The 26,581-nt window shown below is 44.4% G+C and overlaps 2 protein-coding genes and 1 non-coding gene across 12 annotated transcripts; all 3 read right to left on the bottom strand.

Moving 5' to 3' along the window:
• Positions 1–205: 205 nt before the first annotated feature.
• LOC137863676 (N-alpha-acetyltransferase 20) lies at positions 206–8,901 on the bottom strand. 2 transcript variants are annotated; one of them, XM_068697042.1, is made up of 6 exons: positions 4,730–4,897; positions 4,595–4,619; positions 4,416–4,506; positions 3,104–3,239; positions 1,518–1,663; positions 206–539 (listed from the first exon to the last, which is right to left on the bottom strand). In XM_068697042.1, the coding sequence occupies exons 1-6, from the start codon at positions 4,780–4,782 to the stop codon at positions 454–456; spliced, it is 537 nt and encodes a 178-aa protein (XP_068553143.1). In that variant the 5' UTR covers positions 4,783–4,897; the 3' UTR covers positions 206–453. The 2 variants fall into 2 exon arrangements, with proteins under 2 accessions (XP_068553143.1, XP_068553145.1); XM_068697044.1 differs by lacking the exons at positions 4,416–4,506; positions 4,595–4,619; positions 4,730–4,897 and adding an exon at positions 8,799–8,901.
• LOC137863989 (U2 spliceosomal RNA) lies at positions 7,351–7,541 on the bottom strand. Its single transcript, XR_011101248.1, has one exon. It is a non-coding gene; the product is annotated as a U2 spliceosomal RNA (small nuclear RNA).
• Positions 8,902–10,109: 1,208 nt separating the features above from the next.
• On the bottom strand, positions 10,110–26,379 carry ZC4H2 (zinc finger C4H2-type containing). 9 transcript variants are annotated; one of them, XR_011101027.1, is made up of 8 exons: positions 26,312–26,379; positions 21,017–21,188; positions 20,236–20,408; positions 18,912–19,074; positions 17,519–17,761; positions 13,898–13,954; positions 13,558–13,578; positions 10,110–13,479 (listed from the first exon to the last, which is right to left on the bottom strand). XR_011101027.1 is itself a non-coding variant. In XM_068697041.1 (5 exons), exons 1-5 carry the CDS (start codon positions 26,362–26,364, stop codon positions 17,648–17,650), a joined length of 675 nt encoding a protein of 224 aa, XP_068553142.1. In that variant the 5' UTR covers positions 26,365–26,379; the 3' UTR covers positions 13,971–17,647. The 9 variants fall into 9 exon arrangements, 1 of the variants encoding a protein (XP_068553142.1); XR_011101029.1 differs by having other exon boundaries at positions 13,898–13,914; XR_011101024.1 differs by having other exon boundaries at positions 10,110–11,086; positions 11,538–13,954.
• Between the last annotated feature and the right edge of the window lie 202 nt (positions 26,380–26,581).

Genomic DNA, 26,581 nt, shown 5'->3' with positions numbered 1-26,581 from the left:
GAACTCGAACAAAATGTCCAAATTGTCCGTAACAGGTGTAGTTTCTACAAAAGTATTAATACACTACCTCCCCTTGTCCCTCTTCCTGGGTATTGTACAATAATGTTTTCACTGGTCATGAATAATGGCATTTTTAGGAGTTTTACTATTACTGGCCAATAATTTTTGATTTGAGAAAAGTAAAAAACACACACCGTGCACCATGTCACCAGGTGATTCCATTTAATAGTCTCTGCATTACCAATATTTGAAAAGAAAATTCACTAGGGGAAGTTCAGAAGTCTGCAGCTATTACCAATAAAGACTGTGTAAGTAAACTTCTCAATATTGCTTTTGGTATTTCACGAGAAAAAAAACATTGCGGCTATGTTTTCTCATCTGTAAGGTTTTGGGGGGTAGACAGAAAAGCAATCCAAAATTCTTAGCATGTTGCCTTAGAATCATGGTTTACAGTTACTCGATGTCTTCCGGTCTCACAGGATGAGGAAGAGGTATAATAGATTTCTTCTCCGTATCTCTGGAAAGAGCTTTTCTCATATCTGTAGCAAGAGGAAAAAGATGTTGTTGTAACAAGAGTTGTTGCACAAAGCCATACTAAGCGAATTCCCTATTACAGTTAGATTGAAAGTTATCACTTTCAATCAAGCTGATTTTGGCAGCAATGTTAACAATTCAAATCATTAGTGCGGCACAAAATTCAGCTGAATGTCAAGAAAATGGCAGGCTAAAAGGGCAAACATGACTTAAGTCATCTGTAACAACTGTAGTTGTCTGTCCACAGCCTTTGTATTTTGTATGTTACTTTAATCTGAAACGATGAATGGATGAACAGAAAAGATACGCAGCAAGCCCAAAGAAGCTTTCGTGGAGGACACTTACAGGAAAAAATACCTTGCAATAACAAGCACCTAGTACTCCTGTTTTGTTAACACAGTACTTGAAATTTCCACGTCCTTTATCCTTTAAATTGAAAAGGCCACCCAATTCTCTGTCACTGTGGACCATTAGCCTCTGTAAGATTTTAATTGGCTGAGAAAAACAATTCCTCAAGTCTGTATAATCAAGGGACAACAAAACAAAAGCGGGGGGGGGAGGGAGGGGACGGGGGGGACGGACTGTCACAGAAAAGGAGGGAAGAGAAAGGAAGAAGGAAAGCACAGCCATTCCTCTTCCCAGTGGCATCAGGAAGAAGTCCAGGCACCTGCCAGGAGCATTCTTTCCATTAGATAAGTAACCGAATGTTATTTATCCTTACTCACAGAATAACATGTCTTTGTACTTGATAGCTTACTCATCTGGTATTTTATTTTACCGTGGATACAATGAAACGTGCAAACCACAAGGCTGAGTTTTTTAACAGATATTAATCCTCAGCAGGAAAAGCTATCTAAAGGAAGAAGTAAAATCCCATTAAACAACAACCACCTTAACTTTTTCCCTATAAACAAAACACAGGGACAACCCTGGGACACACAAGAGGATCTTTCCATTCAACGTGGGGTAGAACAAGTACTTACCATAAGCATCCTCATCAGGCTCTCCATTGCTAGCAGAATAGTACTCTAACACTGTCCGGTACACACTGTAGCCCAGTTGCTTATACATGTTTACCGCAACCTGATTTGATACTCTCACAAAGAGATCAACGAAAAATCCGCCCTTTCTTTTAAAAAATAAACAAAACACAGTAAGAACGAGCAGGTGAATATATTTCCAATTAAAAACCCACAACATGTAACCAAGAACAGGTCTGATGAGGCAATACACTAATCAGGTATGCTTCACGCTGTAATAACTGATGCACTCCTTTTAGCACGGGACAAGCCCAGTATTGGCAGAAGTTATTTTTTTTTTTTGGTCACATGAACAATCTTCTACACCATCTCAGAATTATTAACAAAAAGAACAGGGCCAGCCAAATACCCACAGAAGCCTCATTTTCATATATATATATACATATGAATAATTATATGTGGAGGAATCGTTAAGTGAGGCAGGACATGTGAATGTTGAGCAGTTGGGAGACAATGGGCTGGTGAAGCACCGTACTCAACTCACATGAGCCTTGGCACGTATGCAGCTGGCTGAGAGCCAATCAGGCTCAAGGACACGATGCCCTTGGGGCGATCGGGAAAGTCCCTAGGGTGGGACAGGTAGCCAAAAGAAGGAGGACCAGACTGAAAAGCCCGGGAAGTGTTAACCAATCCTGAGCTTAGTTTCTGCAATATGTATGAGTTGATTATGTTCAAACTAGATAAAAGACGACTGAGCTATCCATTGAAGTTGAAGTTCACTGTTCACTCATATTGATGTGCTGGGTCTTCCTTCCGTCGGCAACAATTATATATATATAATATTATATGAATATAAATATATATATGTATGTGTGTGTGTATATATATATATAATTATTTTAATTATAATCCGTATTTTAGATGCATTTACATTGCACTAGCTTAGGGATTGCCCCCTTCAAAATGAACAGGGGAAGAAAAATCAGTCTCACAATTCAGTTGCCTAATAGGAGACAGCCCTCAGTATGCAAGTTCTTCAAAGAATCAAGCAATTTGGGGATTCAACCAACCACAACAGGGTTGCTCTACTGGCACGAGCTAGGGACATTTCCCTAATGTGTTTATTTTCTGCAGGTACGAGTAAACCAGCATGAGATGGAAAATAAGCTAAGTTACTGTCTGCAGCACTACATTTGCATAATATTGTGTCCAAGGGAACCCGCACAAAGCCCACAGCCACTAAACAAGTATGTTGGGGGCACTGTGGAAATCACTGTTGGTAGGAAAAGAACTTCAAAAAATATCAAGAAAAGGATACTTTATACTGTATCTTTGCTGAAATTTAGACTACTTCCCATTCATCATGGCAAGTGAGCTTTCATAGAAACCAAGACATTTTAAAATGCCGAGCAAAGTTTTTAGTTCTTGTTCTCTAACTACAGGGAATTTCAGTCAGTTGGGGGCGCTATTTAATAGAGAAGTCCGGGAGTCTGGGTATGTTTCATGTAAAACAAATACCTAAACCAGGGACAAAAGTCTACAGAAAGAACACTTTACAAGATCAGCTTAAAGAGAAGGGTAATACTCACTTTTCTGAGATTTCTTCCAATAGTTCCATCAACTTGGCAGCCAAACCCAGCCGTCGAAATTCTGGTGCAACAGAGAGAGCAGTAACATGTCCGTGCCATTCTTCCCTGGCCACAGAGCCTTCTGCTTTACCCATTACTGCGGACAGACAGAGTATCAGCACAGCAGCACCTCTGGGACAACGCACCCCAGGTGTACATCGTTACAGAGGAGTATATGAACACATGCTGCAACAACTGTGGCAAAAAGCTGAACAAGGCATGTCTGTATTATCGCTCTATGACTTAGCAACTCTGTACGGTTACAGGTCAAATATCAGAGCTTCAGAGAGAGGCAGGCAAGGCCCCTGAAGGTCACATTTCCATCTGGATTCCAAGCTCTACTTGAAAGACCCCCAGATGCTAGTTCCTGATTTCCCCAACTGCATGCTAACAGAACCTATTCTGACACCCAACTTCACCTACCGCAGACAATGCAGATAGTTCTCATCAGTTCTGCTTCATTGCATCAGACATCATTTTGCTTGTTTTACACTTGTCTCTTGACTAGCATTAAAAAAGTTAAATCATTTTTCAAAACTTGTTTTTTGAGGAGTGCCTTCTAAATAAAAGCCTTAAGCAATTCTCACGAGTCTTTAAACGAGCAGAATTCGGGGTCTGAGTAGAATAATGGAAGAACAGAGGGCTACAAGCCAAAAAACTAGTTCATCACCCTAGCAACTAAAGGAAATTTCTGGATGCTTTGAGGGGGTAGAACTTGGGCAGCTTTGCTAATCTGGCAAAAGACAGCTTAGACCCTGAAAACACGTTACATGTAGCCAAAAGAGGTGGGTTTTTCTGTTTGTTTGTTATTTTGGGGGGAGGGGTCGGGTGGGGAGCGGGGGTGTCTTTGGAGCTTGTTTCTACATAGCACCACACAAGCGTTAGATTGCAAACAACCCTCCAAACCTCCTGTCGCATGCAGTACTTCAGAAACACCCGTCACTCACAGCACCAACGCTTTAGGCTTCAACACGTAGAACGGGCCATTTCCCCAGTCTCTGCAAAGGCCTCCCGGGATGCCGGGGCAGCGATAACGAGGAGGGCGAACCGGCAGACAGCCCGAGTAGCGGGTACTGCTGGCGAACGCCACCGCGGCAAGGCAAGACAAGGCAAGGCAAGGCTCGGCTCGGCTCCCCGGCCCAGGGCTGGCTCTCGGCAGGCGAAGGGAAGCCCGAGCCCGCGCCCGGAGCTCAGCGCCGCTCGCAGCGCGCCCGCCCCGCGGCCCGAGAGCAGCCGGAGCCCCCGCCGAGCGCTGCGGCTCCGGGGCACTCACTGTAACCCATCAGCTCCCCGCCGGGCGCCTCCGCCACGATGAAGTACTCGGGCCAGTGCGCCAGGTACTGCAGGTAGAAGGGGATCCCGTACTGCGGCCGCCAGTTAAGGAGCACAGCCACAGCGGCGCGGCGCCCCCCGAGGCCTCCCGCCAGGCGGCCGGCGGCAGCGGAAGGATACGGTCTCCGTCAGCGGGTCCAGGTTGCTGCGGGGAGGGAGAGGGAGAGACGCTCAGCGCGGGCCCGGCCGGGCTGCGGGGCCGGGGCCGGGGCCGGGGCCGGGGCCGGCCCCGGGGGGTGGAGGGGTGCCACTCACATGTTGTTGAAGCGGAACAGGTCGTCGCAGGTGAAGGCGCGGAGCGACGTCATGGCGCTGCTGGGCCGCCGCCACCGCTACCGGCGCTGCCCCGGCAATGCTCCCGCCGCCCGGGGCCTCTTCCTTCCGGCGCGGAGGAGGGGCAGCTCCGCCGACCCCGCCCCGCGGCCCGGCCCCGCCCTGCAGCCGCCCGCCCGGGCCGGCGCCGCGCGGCAGGGCCAAGGCTCGCGGGGGGCGCCGCGGCCGCCTCCTCGCCAAGCGACCCGCGCGGGCCCCCTCTGCTTTCCCCCGGCTCCCCCACGGCACCTCCGTGTCCTTCCTTCGGGCGCTCTGGGGCTCTGCGGGACATCGGACCCGCACCCTGCCCTCTGAACCGCACCAGTGCTTAAAGCTGCGGCTGCTTGAATTGCTCACCTGCCAGGAGTGCCGTTTGTTACACGGAAGGACGGAAGAAAAAAAAAAAATACCCTTCCAGTCACCCCGTTACTAGGAAACCGACACCCATGCTTGCACCTCCGCGTGCACCGAGTGGGTAGTCCTTTGGGTTGTACAATTGCTGTAGTTGCTGTATAATGCTGTATGTTGTCTGCAGTTGCCGTGTGTCGACTCAAGGGCGTTACAGGAAGAGTCGCTCGGATTCATGAAGAATGACAGCACGCGCACAGACGTGTGGGGCTTTCCTCGCATACGGGGCTCACCGTGCCTGCGTGCACTCACCCGCCCACCCCAACTTTCGTCGAGTCCTCCCCCAGCCTCAGCACACAGGCAGCTGTGGGATGACGAGATGCACCGCCGGGCGCATATATTGGGCACCACCAGTCAACACCACTTGGATCAAACAGCACTTCCTTTCGCTCTGTCGTGCGCTTTGTTCGTCCCCGGCTGCTCCCCTCGCGGAGGATACGGGACCGCGGATCGGAACGCCGCACTCGCTTCGCGGCGATGCTGCGTCTCGCTCACCCAGCACAATCACGCCGTCACGCAAAGAGGCGCCCTGCACTCCTCGCTCATACCACAAGAAAATATCACTTAAAACAACAACCAAACGTGTTCGTAAGTCACTTCACAACAGCACTTTGTCTCAAACACACGCACTTACGCCAATGCTTTCAACGTGACATACCCAGACACCTACAAATAAGACACGCAATTACTACCACTCCAGTTAACATCCCCCCAGCAGCTGCTGCTATTACCCGGGTAACCTTGTCACAATTTCGAGAGGCCCGCTCACCCTTCTCCTGCTTCTGATGCGGTCATTAGCAGGTCCGTCCTGGCTCCCAAAACTGGGACGCAGCGGTAACCTCGCATTTGCTCCGTCTACTCCCAAGATCTCTAGCGGCCGCTCGATCGGCCAGCGACCCCCCCCCCCCCCCCCGACATCTCTATCGGTCAGCCTGTAGCGTACCCTCCTCCCATACGGGGACTCTGCTGCACGCCAGACGTCTCTGCGTGACTTACCAGCCGCCCCGGCCACCCGTACGACTTACGGGCCCTTCCTGTACTGTAAAGCTGACCGTTTGTCCGCGGCCTCAGGAGGTCTTTGTCTGCTCCCGCGGTGAGCGGCTCAGAGCAGAGGCTCCCCCGAGGAAAATGCTCGGGGTGCACCTAGGGGCGTCCACTCCGCAGCCGATCCCGCAGCCGAGCGAGCAGAACGTCTCTCCTGGCTGGCTCGCCAAACTGACTTGCGGCAAACAGAGTCCACAATCAGCAAGACTGCAAAAGTAGGTCTGTTTATTCAGCGCTGGGCAGCACGGGGGGGGTAGTCCCGCCAAAGTCGTGTGCACTGGACGCGGCGATTTGCCGCGGTTATACGCAGCAGAGTTTCATTTGCACGAAGTTTCACAGTGCGCCTACACGTATTCACAGCCCGTCCCCGCCTCACGTTAAAAGCAGCTCGAGAAGTCATTTCCACAAGCACCCCCCCACCCGCGCTCGCGCAGTGTCTCCCGGTGGCGGTCGTCGGGGGTCATGGGGATGAAGGTTGGTGGCTCTTCGTCGTCCCCGCTAGCTGCCCTCTTGTCTTTGCGCAGAGTCGGTTGCTCCTTGGCTCCTGTCCATGCGCAGGACCGGTTTCTGCCAGTTTCTTAAGACAGGCTCCCACTCTTATGAAGAGACTGACCTCGGCAAGGGGCCCGAGGCTTCTTGCTTTAGTTACTTTGCACAACGCAGCATAGTCGGCAGAGACAGCAGGGAGCATCCTAGTTGCATGCTGCCAGCGCTCTCTCTCTACCCGATCAGATTCTCCTAACTCCCTCTCTCGCCAGCCCCAGCTGCAAGCCAAAGAAAACCTTCCGAACCACGCTGCCCCCGCCGCGCCCCGGCCGCAGTATGCGACCTGCCGCCCCGGCCGCTGGAGACGGCCGCTTCCCCAGTGCCAAGGGGCGGCAGGCGCTGGCGGGGGGGCAGGGAGCCGTTCCGGCCCGCGGAAGGGGCAGCGAGGCGGGAAGCGAGCGCACGCGCTGGGCCGCGCCGTGCCCTCCGCCAAGCCGGGAAGCCTGCGGCGGCCGGGCGGCAGCTGCTCAGGGGCCGCTGCCCCGTCCCGCGCCGCGGAAGCGCCGCGCGTCTCCCCACCCCCCACCGACCAGCTCTATCTTTGCACACCCACAGCAACCTCCCGAGGGAGGTGCACCGTTCCCGGAGGTACTGCAATACCGGGACGATGCGCGGAGCGGAGGGAGCAAGCTCCGGATCCAACTCCCGAGCCCAAAAATCCGTTTAATATAAAGTCCTCTCATCGAGGACGTATCAGATATTAAACTGATAAGAACAGATACTACACTTGATCTTAGCCAAAAGGCCGAGAAGCGATGCCCACCAGGCCGGCCCCGCGCCGCCCGCTCCCGCGCCCACCACCCCGACCTCACGGCCACTGCTCCACCGCCCGCCCCCGCCCTCCCGGGCCTCAACCCGCCGCTCTCGCCCGCCCTCGCCCGCGCTCCGCTCGCAGCCGCGACCCCCAAGCGCCCCGCCGCCGCGTAGCTGGGGCCTCCCAGCGGCCCGTTCGGGGCCCCGCGCCCCCGATTGGCTGGGCCCCGCCACAAATTTGCATGCCCCGCCCCGCGCCCCGCCTCTCCCTCCCCGCGCCTCGCCGGCCGCGTGCCCCGCCCACGAAGCCTCTGCGCCCGCCCTTCGCTCCACGCTCATTGGCGCAGCTCCGCCTCCTCCTCGCATTCGCCCCGTGTCTTTACAGGGAGGGTGTCCTCAGAGCACCACCCTCATTATCTACACCTGAGTCTCCAACTGAAACAAAGAGTAACCCTGCGGAGACTCAAATGTCACGACACGCGACTGGAAGCAACTGCCAGAACTGGGATGACGGAGGCCTAAAAAGCCTGCCTTCAAGACAAGAGACCAGAAGGATGGGGAGTGAAAACCCCCCTAAGAAGACGCTTAGGAACTCAATTCCCACGCAAGAGCTCCTGATGCGGCCCAGATGACTTCTGCAAGAGTGAGGATGGAAACAAATGCGATCTCAAACCGAATATGATGCACAAGACCTGAAACAGATCTGCATTTCAAGCAGCGACTGCAAGACAAGAAGTGCTCAGATCAGAGCCATGATGACAAAACAAGCATTGAGGCCCTTCAGCACCGCTACCAAGTCGCCTGTCTGGTCAGTCCGGTCTAAAAAGCCAGGAGGATATCAAGACCCGAGAAGCACAGAACAGACACTGCAGAAGCAACACTACAAGACAGATGAACAGAAGGAAACTGTCCTGCCTGGCGCACGCACTCATGCTACAAAATAATCCCGCTGCTTCTATTAGCCTGGTGACCCAGCCACAAGCAGCCTGAACATGACCCAGCCTCAACCACCCTCACAGTGGCACCAAGTCTATTCAGCCAGCACGCTCCATGCTGCTCTGGCTCCCAGCTCCCATTAGCCACCCCAGATATGCAAATACCAGGTGCCCCCCAACTTAGCTCTCAGGTTGCTGCATGGTAAAGTCCCTCCGCCTCAAGAAATGCACAGGCACCGATTGTCATCTTAGTCAATTGCCAGGCTCATCATCAGCTGCAAAAACAGAGTAACAGCATTCACTAGGACGCCAGCCCCATTGCTCACCTTCTCCACAATGCTGACTACTGCTGATGCAACGTACGATTGTGCTCACCTGTTCCTCTCCGAGTCCAAGCTCCAACAGTGCAGCCAGTATCATCCACTCCACCTGGGAAAACAAAGGGATTAAATGTTCGTTGCATTCACAACAAGTCAGCCAATGGTGTTTTTTTCGTTATTGTTGGTTTTTTGTGTGCGTGTTTCCTGTATTTATTTATTTTTTAATCTGCCTTAGCTCAACAGCATGCAGAGTGCAGACAAGAGAACTGGGGTGTTTCTAGAAGCAACAATCCCCATGCTTTTGCTGCAGCTTTGAATATTAAAAGGACAATACGACCCAGCAAGTAACTGGAACTTTCTTAACTGGAATTAGCTCAAACTTTTATTTAGAGCAGAACAGATTATACACCAACAAAATTAATTCCATTTCATCCCCAGAAAAAAAAATCCCTAAAAATCCCAAAAAAACCCTAACCCTAACAACCCTAACCCATAACCCTAACCCTCTAACCCTAACCCCCTAACCCTTACACTAACCCCTACCCCAACCTCTAACCCTAACCCTAGTTCCCGAGAACTACACTTCCCGACATGCTCTGGGCACTCAACATGGCCTTCCGGAAGCCTGGTGCCGGAAAACTACACCTACCAGAATTCCCTGGACAGCCGGCACGGCCAATCAGAGGCCGAGTTTTCGAGAACTCCATTTAACAGCACTCACTGTAACCCTAGCCCTTACGACCCTTACACAAAAAAGCCTCAAGCCCTAACCCTAAAAATCCTCGAAACCCCTACTGACCTAACTCAAACTATTTACCACACTAAACCCCTGAAGACCTATGCCTAAAACCCCTAACACAATAAATTAAGACGCTCAAATCCCAAACCCACAAAATTAAGATGCCCAAACCCCAAAAAATAGGATGCTCAAAACCCAAAGCCAACTCAAAACATTAAGACACTCAAAACCCTAACCCTGGAGAACCTAACCTGAAAAAAAAAAAAAAAAAGATCTTAAAACTCTAACCCTAAATAACTGACCAAAAATAAAACCCTAAGACCATAACCCTAAAAAACCTATCAACGCTACAACCCAAAAAACTCTAAAACCCTAACATACTAACCCTGAAACCCTTAAAACCCTAACCCCCAAATCCCTAAAATCCTAACTGTTAAAACTCCAACCATAAAAACTTTTAAATCCTAAACATAAACCCTGAGAACGCTTACCCTGAAACCCAACCCTAGTGCCCTATCCCTGAAACCTTAAAATCGTGAATCAATCTTTGGAAAATAACATAGGCTCAGGAGAGGATCTCAGTACAGTAGCATTTTTATTTGAGATTACAGTGGCGGGGGTCCCGCAAGCAGGAGGGCGCCTACTAATTCCATACACAGTTTATATACTTTTTTTTTTCCCCTCCCAAGGACCAGGACCCTCCCCTGTTTTCCCATTAACTGTGCAATCCAGGTTCATACTCTATCTGGTGCTTCACAGAAAATACACAGCTGCTGGTCTGTTACAAGTCACATTTCTTTTGAGGCTTTTACTCTTCGAGGTGGTAATGTTTCTTACACCGTGATTTCTGCCTAATGGTGGTAAGGATTCTGGTTGTCTGCATTTTACAAGGTTGTTGTAATAAATGACTAAGTCCCAAACAGGATTATAATCAAAGTTTACAATTTATTAAATGAAAAGAGGTAAGCAAACAGCACTGGGTGCACCGGGAGTCTCTGCTCCACCAAGACGCACACAAGTTACATCAGGCGGCTGTTTTTTATGCTCCTAGGCTAATACATATTCATTACTACTTATAGAAAAGGCAGGGTTATTATAATTAGTTCCTGGAATCCGAACCCGCCCACTGGCGCATGAGTTACCAGTCTCTGGTGGTCCCTCTGGGGGTCTCTAGTACTGAAGGCTCATAGTCTTCCTCCCAGGCTTTTCCCTTGTCCTTCTCCTTTCTCCATCTTGGCTGGATGTCAGAGACTTGCATAGTGCCCCATGCAATAGTCATAACAGTTAGCAGTTATTCTGAAACCCCTTTGTTCTCTTATCCCCTATTAACCCGAATTGCTGGACCATTCCTTTGCAAGATGAGAAGAGACAAAGAGAGCAGGAGGAACAGCAGCCCTGTTTTTGGTCTGGCTTAGTTCAACAGGGTGCAGCACAAGCAACCAGGCTGTTTCTCTTTAAAGACTTGCCTAAGCATTGGTGAAGGAAACTGACCGGGCTGACAACCCTCTCACCTTTTTGCACCACTCCACACCATGGGGACTTCATCTCTCCAAGGCTGCACGAGGGAAGGGCGGAAACAAGACAAAAAGCACATCCTGAGGCACCTCATAACCACAGCCTACCTACTGCAATACTTGTGTCTCTCTTCCCAGCCGCTTTACCTCTGCCGCTCTCCATCTCCAAACCACATTCTTTTTAACTGCCATGCAGAGTGGCAGTCCTCTGGGCACCATAGAGCAGCACCATATTTTTATTTTTTTTATTAGTATTTTTTAATTTCAAAACAGCAATCTGCTTCCCTCTGGAGATGGACAGTAGGTCCAGCCAGTCATCGAGTTGCCAACACAGAGCGTCACAGTTCCAGAAGGCACTCTTTCCTTTGACCGATTCCTTATAAATGTTATCTACCACTGGCAAAAGCAATAAACAGACTGCAAACATGCACTGCCATGTTTGACAAACTTTATGTTTTTAATTTTATTATTTCAAAAGAGCAGTCCACTTGCCTCTACACCTGTGAAGTAGATCAAACCAGTCACTAAGTTGCCGAACAAGAACTTGACGGTTCCAGAAAGCGCTGTTTCCTTTGACTGGTTCCTCCTAATGTTTACCTACTGCTGGAAAAAAAGCAAAAAGACTCTGTGCCAGCTGCCCTTGAGTACTCGCCCAGAGCTTGAGTATTCGCCCAGAGACAGACCAGATGTCTTTTCCAAAACAGTCAGGACAATGGATTATTGCACTGATGGAACTCCGCTTTAGCTACCATCACTAATTGCCAGGCAGGACAGCTCCAGGCCAAACACACACATAAAGAGGCACGCTACAAACACCATGAATGAAACATGGGAAAAGAATTACTTATGCTATAAGAATTACTCACCTGAAGAAGAGCTGCATGCAATAAAGGCACCTACTACTATATAGATTAATTCACTTTAAACGATCCTACTAGATGTCACCTTAAATAGATGTACTCATCTCTTTCAATTTGGAAACACATCAACCCGTAGACTTTGACCCACCACCAGTCAGGGACTAGGAATACTAAGTAGAGGAGAAAACGAGTGTTGTGAGCCTGCAGTGTGTACAACCATAGTAAAGACGGCTCCTGAGAGGATGGGGAGACAAAGGGAAAGCTGCTTACCTCTGAGAAGTCATCCTTGATCTTTGTGCCACAGACATTTGTCTTGAATGCTCAGTGCACAAGTTTAGGGTCCCCGTCCGTTGAAGGCTTACCTCGGGGAAGTCCTACATGGCTCCACCTGCATTACTGATTTTTTCTGCCAGCAGGCAGTGGCAGAAAATCTTGAGAAACGGCAGACACATCTTCCCAAACCATTTTCTCAATAACGGAAGCAGTGTAAACCGTGCTGAAAACCACAAGTGAAAACAGCAGAACACACCCCACGTTGTCTCAGGTAGGAAATAACTGCCCTGAGCAATATGTCCTTCCCAGGGTGAATCCAATGTACCCAAGACCTTAGGGGGAACGCAGAAAAGGAACCCAAGACTCTTAGTACATCTCCTGAGAATCGCAATTTCCACCCCTTGCCATTCGGGACAGGCCATTTGGTTACGGGATTCTCCCGTTGTATCTGGTGTGCATTGTGTATATTAGCATCCCCGTAGCTACCATACTCGGTACAGTACGGATAATTCCCTACTTCATGGATAACATTTCCATACCCAGGGGTCACTACTATTGTCCCGTGAGTTTTTGTCAGTGTCGTTTAAAATGCAGCTTTGACAACATGCTATGTTGTAGCCAGGATTATGGGTAGGGAGCTCAACTTCAAAATCTGTTCTTGCCCGGGACTGAGTATGATGCGTCATTTTTAGAATTCTAGAGAATCCAGACACAGTTACTGCTGCTAACAGAATAGCAATCGGGGACAAGGCCTCGTCAGTGTTTCTAGGCATCTGGGTGCAAATACAACAATTGTTGCGAGACAGAACTCGAGAGACGTTCTGGATTAATTGGGAATGCTGATTTTCCCTCCGTCCTATCACTAACCCATTACTTAGATAAGCTTAAAATGCATCATCTCTCTCTCTCTCCCCACCCCCTATAATTATTAAGAAAAGCAATCAAAATCATAAACTAATAAGAATTCTTCTGGTGGGGATTAAATACCACCCCTCCTCCTCTCTCCTCCTCCCACCCTTTTTTTTTCTCCTTTGTTTCCTTTGAATGGTTCCTTCTAAGGAATGACACACCAGCCAAGCTGCTTCCAGTGCAACACCCTCCTCAGAAGCAAAATGGTAGTCAACTGACCTGCTCTGCTGCTGACGTCAGATAGACAATCTGCTAGGCAACTCCCCGCCTCCCCCTGCCAACCACCCCCAACACACACAGTATTTACCCCTTGACTTAATTCTCAGGGGTCAGAATCCATCCTCAGTGTGGACCACAGAAAACTACAAGGATGTTGCTAGTTTCTTCATCACCTGAAGAGACACACAGAGGTCGACCAATAGACTACCAAACCAAAAAACATTCCTGTTTTTCAACTTTTCTCCACTCACCTTCCCAATCAAGGTTTAGCACTTCCGTTCGCCATGCCAAGCCCAGGTCATGTGGGTGAGACCAAGAAGAAAGAACAAACAAACATGAAAATGGATGTCGTTTCTGTGACTGTTATGCATTTGCAGAGATCTTGGAGCCTAAGCACACAGTGTTTTGTGTTCAATAAATGTTACTGAGAACTTTGGTTAGGTTAAAGTCTGTCTTGCTATTTCTTTTTCCTTTCTACTTTCTAAGCTCACAGGTATTTCTTTCCCCATATTTATGACCATAAAGTTTCTATGAAGGTATAACGGAATTGGGGCTAATTGCATACTGTAAAATTAGAGATCTGGGATTTACCTTTCAGGATACAGCTGCTTCTCAGTAGCAAAAGCAAATAACAGTTGTGAAAATACTCTGCATGAAGAAAGCATGACATGTAACAAACATTTATTAAAAAGGACTGTACAGACAACTTTAACAGGTTACTCCTGGTCAGAAGAATAAAATATTTAGAACACAGAAGCCAGTGAAACTCCAGGTATTGCTAAAATATCTAACTGCTAACATGGAAAACCTATGTTGGAGGACTTACAAAACTGTAAGATAAGAGAAAGCACTTTCATTTATTTATTTAAAGTAATAAAAAAGTCTTGACTTCTTGATTAGTTGGGTATTTAGAACAGCACCTCTATTGCTATTCTTTCACAAGCAGATTCTGTAACTTGAAGCCATCGGCAGGTTCAGTCAGCCACAAGTGTGCTATTTAGAAAGCTAAAGTTAAAATTCAGTAAGCGCAAGTGTTAGAATTTGGCTTTTCTCTACAGATAACGGTGTCCTTGGCACTAAAGTTTGAACAACTACTCAACCCTGACCTGGGTGTGAATACTTCTGAAGTCATTAAACACAGTACAATGCTCTCATCCTTTTAGTGTGATCTTATGGCAGGGTGGTGGCTTGTGAATTCTGTGCCACTTGGTTGCAAAAGAACAGGACTATACCATTTGAAGCAAGTGAGGAAGTAGGGAACAGCCCTGGAAACCATCTACAACAGAAGAGTCCAGTGATTCTGTTATCATTTGATTACTCATTGAAAAGGGAATGACAAAGCCAGGGTCAAACCAAAGGTTAGTAATATAAAAGTCCTGTAAACTATTCAAGGCTTAAATAGCCTCTCAGCATCCACAAGAGGGGTTTCTTTGTGGCTATCAAGAGAATCTAAGCTAAATAAGAATGAATTTAAGACAAGTGAAGAAATATCCTGAAAAAAACTTTAGGTACAAAGGAAAAGGCCATTGTTGCTTCACAGTGCAGAAGTGCCGTAGTTTTATAGTAAAAACCGTTCTTCAGACAGCTTCCTTCTCTGATTAACAGAACAAGGATTCAGGATTTCATAATTATCTCTCAAGTCTCTTGAGAAAGGTGGCAGGGAGAAAAAGGGCCAAGGTTGTCACAAGAAGAGCTCTTCAGTTACCTTTCTTAATTAATCTGTGAGAGAAAAGATTAACAGTTCCCTAAGAAAGATACTGCTTCCCCCCTTCCCTATGATCCCAGTATCCCTTATTAAATAATACGGATTTTGTCTTCTTGAAGTAGTTTGACTCATCCTCAGCAACAAGAACTATTCATGTGACTGAACTTCATAAAGGATGTGAAAACAAATGTCTAAACACTAGTATGTGATTGATACAAACACACTATGTCATACACTTTGTCTCTTTAAAGATAATCATAAAAAAACTTGTTAAACATGAGGGCACTAGGGACTAGTTAAAAAAAGAAAAAAGTAAAAATACAGAGTTAGGAAATGGTGTTTAGGAATGATGTTAGGAATCATTAAGCATGCTTCAGTTTAGAGCTCTAGAGATCTCCAAAGAAACAAAGAACCTGGCAAAGTAACAGCAAAGTAAGAACAGTTAGGACTAACCCCATCTATTTTGGAACTTTCAGGACTGTAAGTCAGTTCTGCATATCTATGCCTCTTCATGCACTACTTCATTGCAAGCCATTCACCCACTCTCCATTGTCACTACTTCTGAAACTTAGCAATATCTACCATAAAAGTATGCTGCTTCCATGCGTGCAGTTTGGAGGAAAGAGTCCATATGCTGTTCTTTAACTCTGTGTATGTTTTCCTTTAAGCTCAGTAGGAATTGCTCTGAGTAGGATACACAGCATATGGCCTCTCTGACATTTAAAAACAGAATCCAGTATTTGTGTTGGAAACATGCAGAAGGATAGTTAGGACACTACTGCATTCTCGTGAAGGGAGGATGGGGTCATGCTCTCCATCATCACTCAGAGACCAAATCCCAGTAAAGCAGCTCACAGAATCTGCTTTTTACATGTTGTCAGGGAAACATAGTCCATATTCTGCCTCTGCTGTTGACAGATATTTATTTGGCTATCAAACATTAAAATGGGAGAATACTGACTGAACTTGGCATAAGCTATAAGGCTATATTCAATAAAATATTCACGTATTTTATGGATGAGTTTGGAAATTAATAGCAATGTGTGTGATTTGGACAGCAAAAGTGTTTTATGTGTATTTGTAGAGTCCATAGCACTTAGCAAAGTTCTTACCAGAGACCTGGGGCTTCCTTGTCCTTCCTTTTTAACAAGCAAAATTCTCAATATATCCATTCTAGCATAATAATACAGGAAAACATGGGCTAAAAAGAGAGGCTGAATGCAAACAGGCAGTCCCTGTCTCCTGAACTTAGTGAAAAGAATATATAACACTTAAGATCAGTTTAGTCAAAAAAGTTCGTGACAAAACTGGAATTAGAAATAAGTAAGTCTGAAGGCCCTGTTCTGTAGTTGGGTTGCTGCCACCCTCCCTGTTGGAGAAACTGCAGCTGCATCAGATGAAATAGGGAAGACAGAGATAAAGGGAGGGGTCTGCAGGATCCTCTAATTGGGGTTCTTTTGTCACACATGCAGAGCAAGAAAAAAAAATACAGGATGAAATAAAACTAACCTCATAATGGCTTATTAAAAGATACAACAATGGGAAGTTTTGGTCAGGGAGAAAAACAACCCCTCCCCCCCAAAAAATAAAAATAAAAAAGAAGCAAAAAACAGACAGTTCTAGTGAAATACATCATTTTTTAGTTGACACTGTTACCAGCACATGATATTGAACTTCCCTGTGATCCAACAGATAATACCTCTGCCAAAGATTTCTGCTATAGAAACCAGGAAGGGGAGACGTGCAGAATGGCTACTGTTGCAGTCTGTGGACGTAGAAGTTTGGGGTATTTGATGCATGTTTCCTAGAGAACTACAGTGAGCTTGTTTGCCCTAGAGCCTAGGAGGACTACTAATGTATTCATTTAAACCTTATATTTAAATAAATTAGTCTTCTGACTGCTGAAAATAATATCACATTAAGATGCTAAAGATGACACAAATTATGTAATTTTTAGTACTTCACACACAGACTATAACTGGATCCCTCCTCCAAATGTTAAGCCAAATTTGATGGAACGATACAATCAAACTCCAGTAAATCAAAATTCACTTGTGGCCTTAATACACTGATTTCTTGTATAAACCATTTCTTTTTTTCCTGAACATGTCCCATATTAAAAAAAAAAAAAAAAAAAAAGTTCTACTTGATACCCAAGCCTACACAATCATACCAGCATGGCAAACAAATTGTTCTTTCGTGAAACAAACAAACAAACAGATTTTTCTGCATTTCAAATAGTCTCCTATTATCAGAAAATAGGAAAATAAGAATAATCTTTTAGTAACATCTGTTTTTAGACATAAAAGCATTTGTAGTAATCACATTTGGCCAGTAGGTGTAGTCTGGCATTTAGGATAGCTGTGTAAGAATTCTGTGTTGCTTATGAGTCCAAAAGATGGAATGACTGAAATGTTAAGATTGTAGCACCATTAGTACTTATTTTCTTAAAACTAAATCCTAAGGGCCAGAAGGAAATTAAGACAGGACAGGAACATTGTGCTTACATTGCATTGGATAGAAAACAAAGGGTTGGTCATACTTGAGTCTGCACTTCAGTAAAGTCTGGCCAAATTTACAGTTCTACTGGAAGGGTATTGGAAGAGGTCACATTTTGCTTGTCAGTCTTCTGGGTTTCATTCATCCTGTTTCCTCTTGGGCTTTTTGGGATTCCGAGATCGGCTCTTTGCTTTGCAGAGTGGACATATGGGTGCATTCCGATGAATTTGTTGGTGACACGATAAACATGCCTGAAATGCGACATTGCAGCCTTTTGTTATAAACATTTAAGTGGCATTGATACATGGGTTATTGAGTATCAATACTGAAAAGAATAACCAAGGCAAGACTTCTTGCCTTTAAGGGCAATCCAATGCTAAATTTTATATCCAGGTCTCTAGACTGTACAGTAACTTCAGGCCAAAGGAAAAAGTAATGTATCTCATTGTATTTAAACTACAGTTCAGTAAACACATGGGTCAGGCCTGTATTAATAATCTCAGAACTAAATTCCATTTCATTTTAAGCTTTCCATGTGCTTTAAATATGTCTACAAGGGTAATAGTTCACTGAGTCAGAGAAGTTATAGTGACGTCTGACTGCAATTTCACAGCATTCAAGGCAGAGAGGGTGATTAGATTAATTCTACATATTTAACACAAGATACAGCACTCTACCTTTTTGTTCCATACTCAGCCCTCAAACTTCCATTTGACTGAAGTGTATTACTCTCAGAAAGGATTTTTGCTGACCTAACTCTAGATAGTAAGTACATAACTATGAAATATACATACCTGAGTTTGCGTTCCTAGTTCATGAATCTTTGAAACTAGGGTGGGATGGATAGTATGCAATTACTTTTCTGTTTCTACTGACTACAGAAAGAGCTGAGTATGACTGTTCAAAGTAGTACACCTCACTTAAGTGCTTACAGTTAGGTTGAACTAATCCACGTATTAATCTTGATTTGAAGATACCAACAAGTACAGAATCAATAACCTTCTCTGGTAATTTCTACCACGAATAGTTGTATTTCCTCCTAAAATATGTGCATTGCTTCTAATATGTATCCATTGTGGATTACCTCCCAGCTATTGGTCTTTCTTTTACCCAGCATCTTTCTTCCATGCCTTTCTCTCACATGAAACACAAAGTGAGAATTGCCTGCATCTCTATGGAGATTCTTAGGTCATAAAGGAGTCAAAATAAAGCCTTGTGAACCCTTGATGACTGGTGCTACTAGTTTAAGTCTGCTGTGATTGCTTTTGATATGAACTCCTGAAGAAAAAAAAATCAGAATCAGGACGCATAATTTTTACTTTTTGTAACTACTGATCAATTTTATAAAGATTGTATATTTCAATGACACGAGAGAAAAAACAGCACATTCCATCTCCTGACCTTCATTGGAGGTGGCTGTTGTCTGAAAGTTGCTGTCTGTCTGGTATCTTGTTTCCTAGCCACTTGCAGCTGTTGGGCAGCTGCTGCAGCTGCAGCCAGAGATTCTGGAATGGGAGGCTCCTGTGGTTCTGTCTGCCATTCTGCTTTCTGCTTTTCAAAGTAGCTAGACCAAAATAAATAAATAAATAAAAATAAACACCTTCTGGACTATTTCATTATTTTTAAGGGATAATATGTGTTAAAATATAATGGACCATATTTCTCTATTACATTTCCCCATTAGAATCAAATTGCCTACATTTAGACACCTCTTGGACTAATTCTTAAATAGAGTTGCTGGTATGTTCCTCTACATTTGAGCACATCAGACAGATTTAAGAAGAATGGAAATGACTGTTAGCTTCTAAGGCATCTTGATTTACAACTAAATATAAAACTAATAGGCTAGAAAATATACAGTGTACATACTTAATCTTTAACAGCTTTAGATGTACCACTGTCAAACTCTCTATTTCTATTTTTATTCTGTTAATATTTTTAATGCAACAGATTTATACATTTCTTTGTGGTGTCAAGCTGCTTTGAACAGAAAACTGCATTTCTGAAGAAATCCTGAGAAATCTTGAAAACTGTGCGTCAGTTAAAGTGATGCCAAATGTGCTGGGCATTAAGAAATGTAGTTTTCTTAAAACATCAATTGCATTTAAAACTGATCTGTTAAACAAAGGACACTGCTCTTTGAATAGTAGCTAATTCTGCCACCTTCTAGGTTACGCCTTGAAAAATGAAACTGATGTCATTATCCAAATCTATTTCACATCTAGGGTAAACTTTTAGTTTTTATGGTCACAGGTAGATGTCTAAATGGCACTGCCATATGCATGCAGCAAAAAAAAAAAAATCAAATGTGACTAGGAGGACCACAAATCAACTGAAGAATAATTGCTTTGTATGCCTTTCTTGTATTGTCTTCTATCTCTGCTAAATAAGCAAAAAAAAAAAAAAATCAGGAAAAAAATACCTTGTTAGAAAAAACAATATACAATATAAAATCTAGACAAACAAAAACTCTCGAATTTTTACACATCATATGTAGAGTTTGCAGCTTGGAATAATCTAACTTCCAACAAATTAAAATAATGTTATCATATACATGTGCTCCCACATCTCCTTTTTGATAACTTTTTCTTTTCATGCATACCTGTTAAGTTCTTTCTTCCACCTACCAAAGCAGAATGACAAAACCAAAGAATAAAATTAAGAGCTAGATTATTAGTTAGATTTATAAATATAAACCCAGATAATGTTTGTTTTGGAGACTTACTCAAGGGACAGTTTCTCTTCCTCCTCACACAGATCTGGCAGCCTCTGCAAGCCCAGAGTCATCCGCAGAGCATCTACATGCTCCTTCAGGGGTTTGTACTCCTCATGCAGGCGACGAGTAGATTCCAAGAGCTTGTTGAGATCATTCTCAGATTGCTTGATAGTGTTCTCCATCTGAAATAGATTCTCTTATAATTAATTAATTATAATTGTATTAATTTCCTTCTGGCTGGTGCTTCTTACTGTACTCTGGTAATGTTTGGTAGTTCTACTCAGTGATGAAGGTAAACTCTTGCTAAGAACTTCACAAATGCCATATGTTTTCCCCAAATCCCTTTTCTTCAGAAAAAAAATACAAAACATAAAAACCAAACCAAAACAAAAAGCAATCAAAAGTCCCAGCTAGCTGCCTTCAGCTGCTGGATGAGAAGAGACTAACAGGAAGAATGGTTTTCTATGGGACTGTCAGAATTATGTTACTATGACTAATAGTGAGGTAATAGCTAGAATGGGCTTGGCAATATAACCCCTTCGTCCAAATGGTTTCTAAGCTCACATTATAAAATATCCCACCTTTCAGACAGGAAAAAAACAATTAGCATGAAGTAAATTTAATTGGCACTTTTTGTAGGATCCTAGGATGGTGCTGTAAAGTCCAGATTATTCAACCAATCATAGTTTGGTGTGTGAATTGCACATTGCACATTGCATGCAATTCTACAACCTGTGGCTTGATTCATATACAACTGTCTTAGACTGCCTGCAGCTGGACTGTTGCATACCACATTAATATCAGCATGGATCAGACGCAGCTCCTCCACATGGGCCATCTTCTCTTGCAGCAGCAGGTCCATTTCCTGTTTGTATTCTTTCAGGTGCCTCTCCTCAGACTCCAATGCTTCAAATTCTGCTTTCAGTCGTGCCTTTATTTTTTCCATCTGCAAAGTCTTATTCCTGGATCCAAGTGATAATTACAAATATAGAGAGACAACATAAAGTCACTGCAAAATATTTGTCAAGGTGTCACTTTATACATGAATAGATGGAAGAAGCAGGTAGCAGTAATAGACAAGAATGAAACTAAGTATGTCTGAAAAAACATAAGGTGCAATGAGAGAACTGAATTCTAATCCCAGCTCTTTTGCTGAGCATTTCTAATGTATGAGATTATATCAAACTTGCGTATACAGAAATATGAAATTAAGAGTACATTGTAAAAATGTAATAGTTACTGCAGATTCAGAGAATTTGTACTGAGAGTTCTACTGTATCAGTTAAATGAGATTAAAACCTAGTTCCAAAGTAGAGAAATCCAGAAAATATGAAAGATTTAAAACAGGATTCTGAGATATTTAAAATGAAATGGAAGTTACTATAATATCCTATACATTGACTACTACTATGTGGACAGTAATTTGAACTGCTACAATGCTAACTTCAAGTTCAGATTAAAGAAAATTCCAGAGCAATGACATGTCAGAGTAGTAAAAACCCAAGATGACATTCACCACCAACATCCCACTTGTAGGTACACCATGACAAGTTCTTGGTTCTTTGTAAAATCTCGTACATTTCACGTATTGTAAATGTTTCTACCAGTGTCCTGCATTCTAATTAAAAAAAAAAAAGGGCCAATCTGTCATTCCATTGCAAAAGTGTTCAGAAACCCTGTCCATTGCTCCCTCTGCAAAGCTAACAATTAAGGGGTGTGAGTTTCAGTCATCAGACAGCTTTAAGCAGCAGAACAGTCTACTGCTCTTGTGATTCAGCAGTTGTACTAGTCACTGAACAGAGCAAACAAACTGTTCTTGTTCCTGGTCTTGTTTCTGTGATTCTGTGATTCTGTGATTTAGTTAACCAAGAAGCCTTAGTTATTTTTCCTGTACTTTAGGTTAGAATATGATATGCCATAACCCAGGTGTCAACAACACTTAAATGTTTATAACAAGAACCTCCAATGTCACATTTCAGGTAATTGTACAGTACCACCTCTGACCTTCCTTGTTATCCTTGTCTTTAACAGAGTTACTGTTTTCTCCTGCTCCAACCAAGATGCCAAAAGAAATTTTAGAGCTAGCCTGAGGACTCTTCTTTAAAGTATATGGCAAGTGTCTGTATAGATTCTATTCTTGCTTCTGACTATTCCGACCAGATCTTGCCTGTCACCCTCCCTCTTGGGAAGACTCACATGTGCCTTTGAATCCTTTGTTCCTGTTCTCCAAATCAGTCTCAATGAGTACAGTAAACACTTATGCCCCAAGTTTTGTTAATCCTTTTACTGACTGCCTCAGTAACATAACTGGCATAGGGAACTGGCACAACAGTCTTCCACCATTTGCTGAAGAGAATGGCAGAAAGCTGGGTCAGTCCCTGGGACAACTAACTCTCATTATCTATTTCAAGAATTATAGTCAAAGTTGTTCTCTCTCTCATTTCAGGAGCTTATAAAGCTACAAGAAATAAAAACAGTATCATAAATAACTTCTTCAAAACGTATTCAGAACTAAGAGGGAGTTGGTTCTCCCCCTCTATTCTGACCCTGTGAGACCCCACCTGCAGTACAGCATCCAGCTCTGAAGCCCTCAGCATGAGAAAGATGTGGACCTGTTAAAGCCAGACCAGAGGAGGACCACAAAAGTTATCAAAGTTAGCTGGAATGTCCTAGAATCACAGAATATCCTCAGATGGAAGGAACCCACAAGGATCATTGAGCCCAACTCCTGGCTCCACACAGGACCAGCTAAAAATCAGATTGTATGTTTGAGAGTGTTGGCCAAAGGCTTCTTGAACTCGGGCAGGCTTTCCTAACGCCCAACCAGAACTGGCCGTGTTCTAGCTCCATGCCCTTTCCTCAGGTCCTGTCACTGTCACCAAAGAGAAGAGATCAGCGCCTGCCCCTCTGCTCCCCTTGAGAAGAAGCTGTAGGCTGCAATGAGGTAGTCCCTCAGTCTCAGTACTCACTAGTCTGAAGAGTATTTACTAGTCTGAACATGAATATTGGACTCAAACCAGTAAAAGAGATCATCTCTGTCTTCTATTTTAAATGTGGCAATATCCCACTAAAAAGTATCCTCCAACCAGCTACTCCTGTTTTCATTCAGCCTCGTTGTTTCCATATACTTAGCAATACCAGCTTTGATTACTGAAACTGGGAGTACTTGTCCCCAGTTTTATCCCTGTTTCCTCTCTTGTATTTATGGAATGCATTCACCCGAGAAAATGGAAATTGATCACTTTCCTCACTGTTACTAGTCACTGGCCTCTGCGCTCTGCCAAACTGCCACAACAAATGCATTGCAGGGGATTGTTTCAGACCAAATGATTAGCTTTTGGTATAGGAAAGAAAAAGTGCATACAAATTAGAACTCTGTTAGCATCAAGCAAAATGCTGTGATGTTTTGAAACAAAAACTGCGGTTGTGATTTCTACACTGCCTAATGAATTCTGCTCTCTCGTGTTCTTTGCCCTTCTATTTAAGTTCTTAGATTGCAATGGTAAGGGTAGGCGCTAAGTGACTACTTAATACCACAGTAGGGCATTGAGCAGTGAAAATAGCATCTGTGATGGGTAAGTTCGCTCTCATTCTCTTTGATCTCCTCCCAGTCAGAACACTGAGGTCCAGTCTTTATGTATTTGCTTAATTTTACAACTAAGGTTAGTTCTGTGAAACTACTCAATGCATATCAATAAGCATGTGCAGATACGTTTGGATTGGTGGCACATATATACATTTACTGACAACAGCAATTCCAGCAAATTATGTCTTTTTTGAATCTATGTATACAGGTTTTGAGAATATAGTTGGTTTTTTTTTTCCAGAATTCCATCAAAAACCCAGCTGAGCTGCCTTTAATAAATGACAGAGTGCAGCTACAGAAATTGGCAATTTCTTTGATTTTAATTGTGAGGGCTTTTTTGTTTGTTTGTTTGTTTTCCTTTGCCTATAGAATAGTACATGGAACGCAGATTAAAATAAAGCCTGCCAAATCCATCAAAGGTGTGTTTGCTTTGTAAAGATAAGAGTTTCTTATAGCAATTTTGAATGATTTTTTTTTTCACAGAATGAGAAGACATTTTAAATAGGTAGTTTATTTGAACACATTTTGTGAAAGGAGACTCAAAATTGTCAAGAATGCTGCAGGCAGGATTTGCTTTTGATTTTTTAAATTAAAATATATTCAAGCAAATTTCTTGATACCTCATTGTACAATAAAGGTAGTAATGTCACCTTTACAGTACCTTATACCATAAACTAATATAAAAAATGTCCTAATTACAGTTTAAATGTCCCATTTGAATATACTGTCATAAAATTGAATGCATCATAAATTTCCAAATATAGGATACCACTTTGTCTGGAAAGATAATTTAATGAGATATTTAAAGCCAGTGTTAGAATATTTGTACCTCAAACTGTAATAGGCCATATTTAGATCTGTATTTTAAAGGAGCCCGTCCAATAACAGTTACGTAGAAAAGTGTTGTTCTTTTTCTGAAAAGCATGTGTTATTCCATCTCTTTCTACATGTAGTTTTGGGATGTTAGATAAAAATTTTTGCCTGATCTTGGTTCATCTTCATGGTATCAAGTGAAGAAGGCCGAGGCCCATACATTGCTGCCTAATTCACCTCTTTCCACAGGTGAAGTGTGCTTGCTAGAGGTGCTGTTAACAGCCAGAAAGATGTCTCTGCAGCCATGTGCGTGCAGGGCCAGGCAGCAGCACCTTTGTCCCCTGCTTCTCTCGCAAATATCCCCACTGATAGCCTGTCTTCAGTTGTCATGCCCCAAAACACTTCCTTCCACTCTGGGGTTACCCACCACCACCTCACCTTTCAGCTCCTGGCTACATACCAAATCACTTTCTTTGTAATGCATTCTGGCTGTTGGGTGCATGAATTCCTGCTAAATATAGACAGCTCAGGCCCTATCCTGAATATCAGTGTCCTGTGTCAAAGAGTGAAAATGTCCTACCTAAAGCTCAGAAAAATACATACACCCAACATGGGCACATATGTTGCTGTTCATTGTTTATGACTCCCGCCCTTCTTCGAGGCATTCTGCAATTCACCGTACAAAGAACACTATGTACAAATTCTTCATGTGTCGTGTTGCACAGAAAAGCAGAGAGAGACAGCTGCCTGCCTTGTGGCAGATTCTCAAGATGATGGCAGAGAAAGCCCATGCTGTCATGTCCTCATCCATCACCACCACGGCACTCTGTCACCCCAGTACACGTGGCCCTGCTCACCACTTCAGGGTGGTGGCCAGAAACAGCAGGTAGGAAGACTTCTTGCTCTCCCTGCCCACCTTAGCCATCTCTCTGCCTCTAGGTAGAGGGCCACATCTCTGCCCAGGAAAGGGAGAGTAGAAAGAAACCAGATAAACACTGGCTACTGCACAGGCTCCGATGCTCCCCCCTCCTAGCACACGCACAAATTCCACACTCCCTCGCAGGCTGCAATCCCAGCTAAAGCTGACCTCCAGCACTGACTGCCCAGGGAGATCGGCCACCCTGACAGTTGAGCAGCCACACATCCTCCCACTGGTCTCTGCCTGGCTGTGCCCAGACATCCATGTCCTGCTCAGACACTTAAACATGCCATTCTCAGGGGCACATCCATCCTTGGCTTTTGCTGTCATGCTCTGTTTGCTTTCTGCCCTTCCTTTCCCAGCTTGTTAAGGCTCCTGCCAGGGAATGATGGGAGTGGGCAAGGCAAAATAATAGATTTATGACAGAGCGACTCAGGAATGCGAAATAATACTTCAAAATGCTTAAAAGAAAACACCTGCAGCCCAACACCACCCCCACATTCTTCCCTCTCGTGTTACGGTGTCATTGAGCTAATTCTCTGGAAATGTATGACCATCATTGCCCTTTGCTGCACCTTCTGCTGCCACTTCCCGGTTGCAGATGCTCCTGCCCTATTTAGAAAAATGCAATTTCAGCTCTTATCATAAAGCCCAGGGGTGGTTTGCTTTCCCTCGGGGGCACAATAGGTACTTTCAGATCGATGCAACTCCTCCACTCCCCTGAGAAAGCTGTTTCAAGTAACTGATGCGGCACAAAGCAAACGTACCTGATCTCCTTGATGCTCTCGAGTTTGCACATAATTTCTTGCTCATCTGCCATGCCGATTTAAACCTCCCGATTTAAACCTCCTGTGAAACGTACAAAATGCCAAGGAAAAACAACAACAACAACAAAAAAAAAACAACAACCATACAATAGACACAATGTAGTCACCCCCTCGGAGCATATGGTCTCTGAGCCTGTGCAGTAGGCTCTAGTGGGAGCTATGGGACTTAGAGTCCAGCTTCCTATTTCTGACTAGGCAGATAGTCAGCAG

The sequence above is a fragment of the Anas acuta genome, chromosome 13, assembly GCF_963932015.1.
Source record: "Anas acuta chromosome 13, bAnaAcu1.1, whole genome shotgun sequence".
Taxonomy (NCBI): Eukaryota; Metazoa; Chordata; class Aves; order Anseriformes; family Anatidae; genus Anas; species Anas acuta.
This window is presented reverse-complemented; position numbering and strand designations above follow the sequence as displayed.

Coding starts and splice junctions, on each gene's coding strand:
- LOC137863676 (XM_068697042.1), bottom strand. CDS start 4,782: ATGACGTCGCTCCGCGCCTTCACCTGCGACGACCTGTTCCGCTTCAAC. Junction 3,240..4,415: donor CGGGGAGCTGATGGGTTACA/GTGAGTGCCCCG, acceptor GTCTGTCCGCAG/TAATGGGTAAAGCAGAAGGC. Junction 1,664..3,103: donor TTGGAAGAAATCTCAGAAAA/GTGAGTATTACC, acceptor ATTTTTTAAAAG/AAAGGGCGGATTTTTCGTTG.
- ZC4H2 (XM_068697041.1), bottom strand. CDS start 26,364: ATGGCAGATGAGCAAGAAATTATGTGCAAACTCGAGAGCATCAAGGAG. Junction 21,189..26,311: donor GAGAGCATCAAGGAGATCAG/GTACGTTTGCTT, acceptor ACTTGGATCCAG/GAATAAGACTTTGCAGATGG. Junction 20,409..21,016: donor TCCATGCTGATATTAATGTG/GTATGCAACAGT, acceptor AATCTATTTCAG/ATGGAGAACACTATCAAGCA.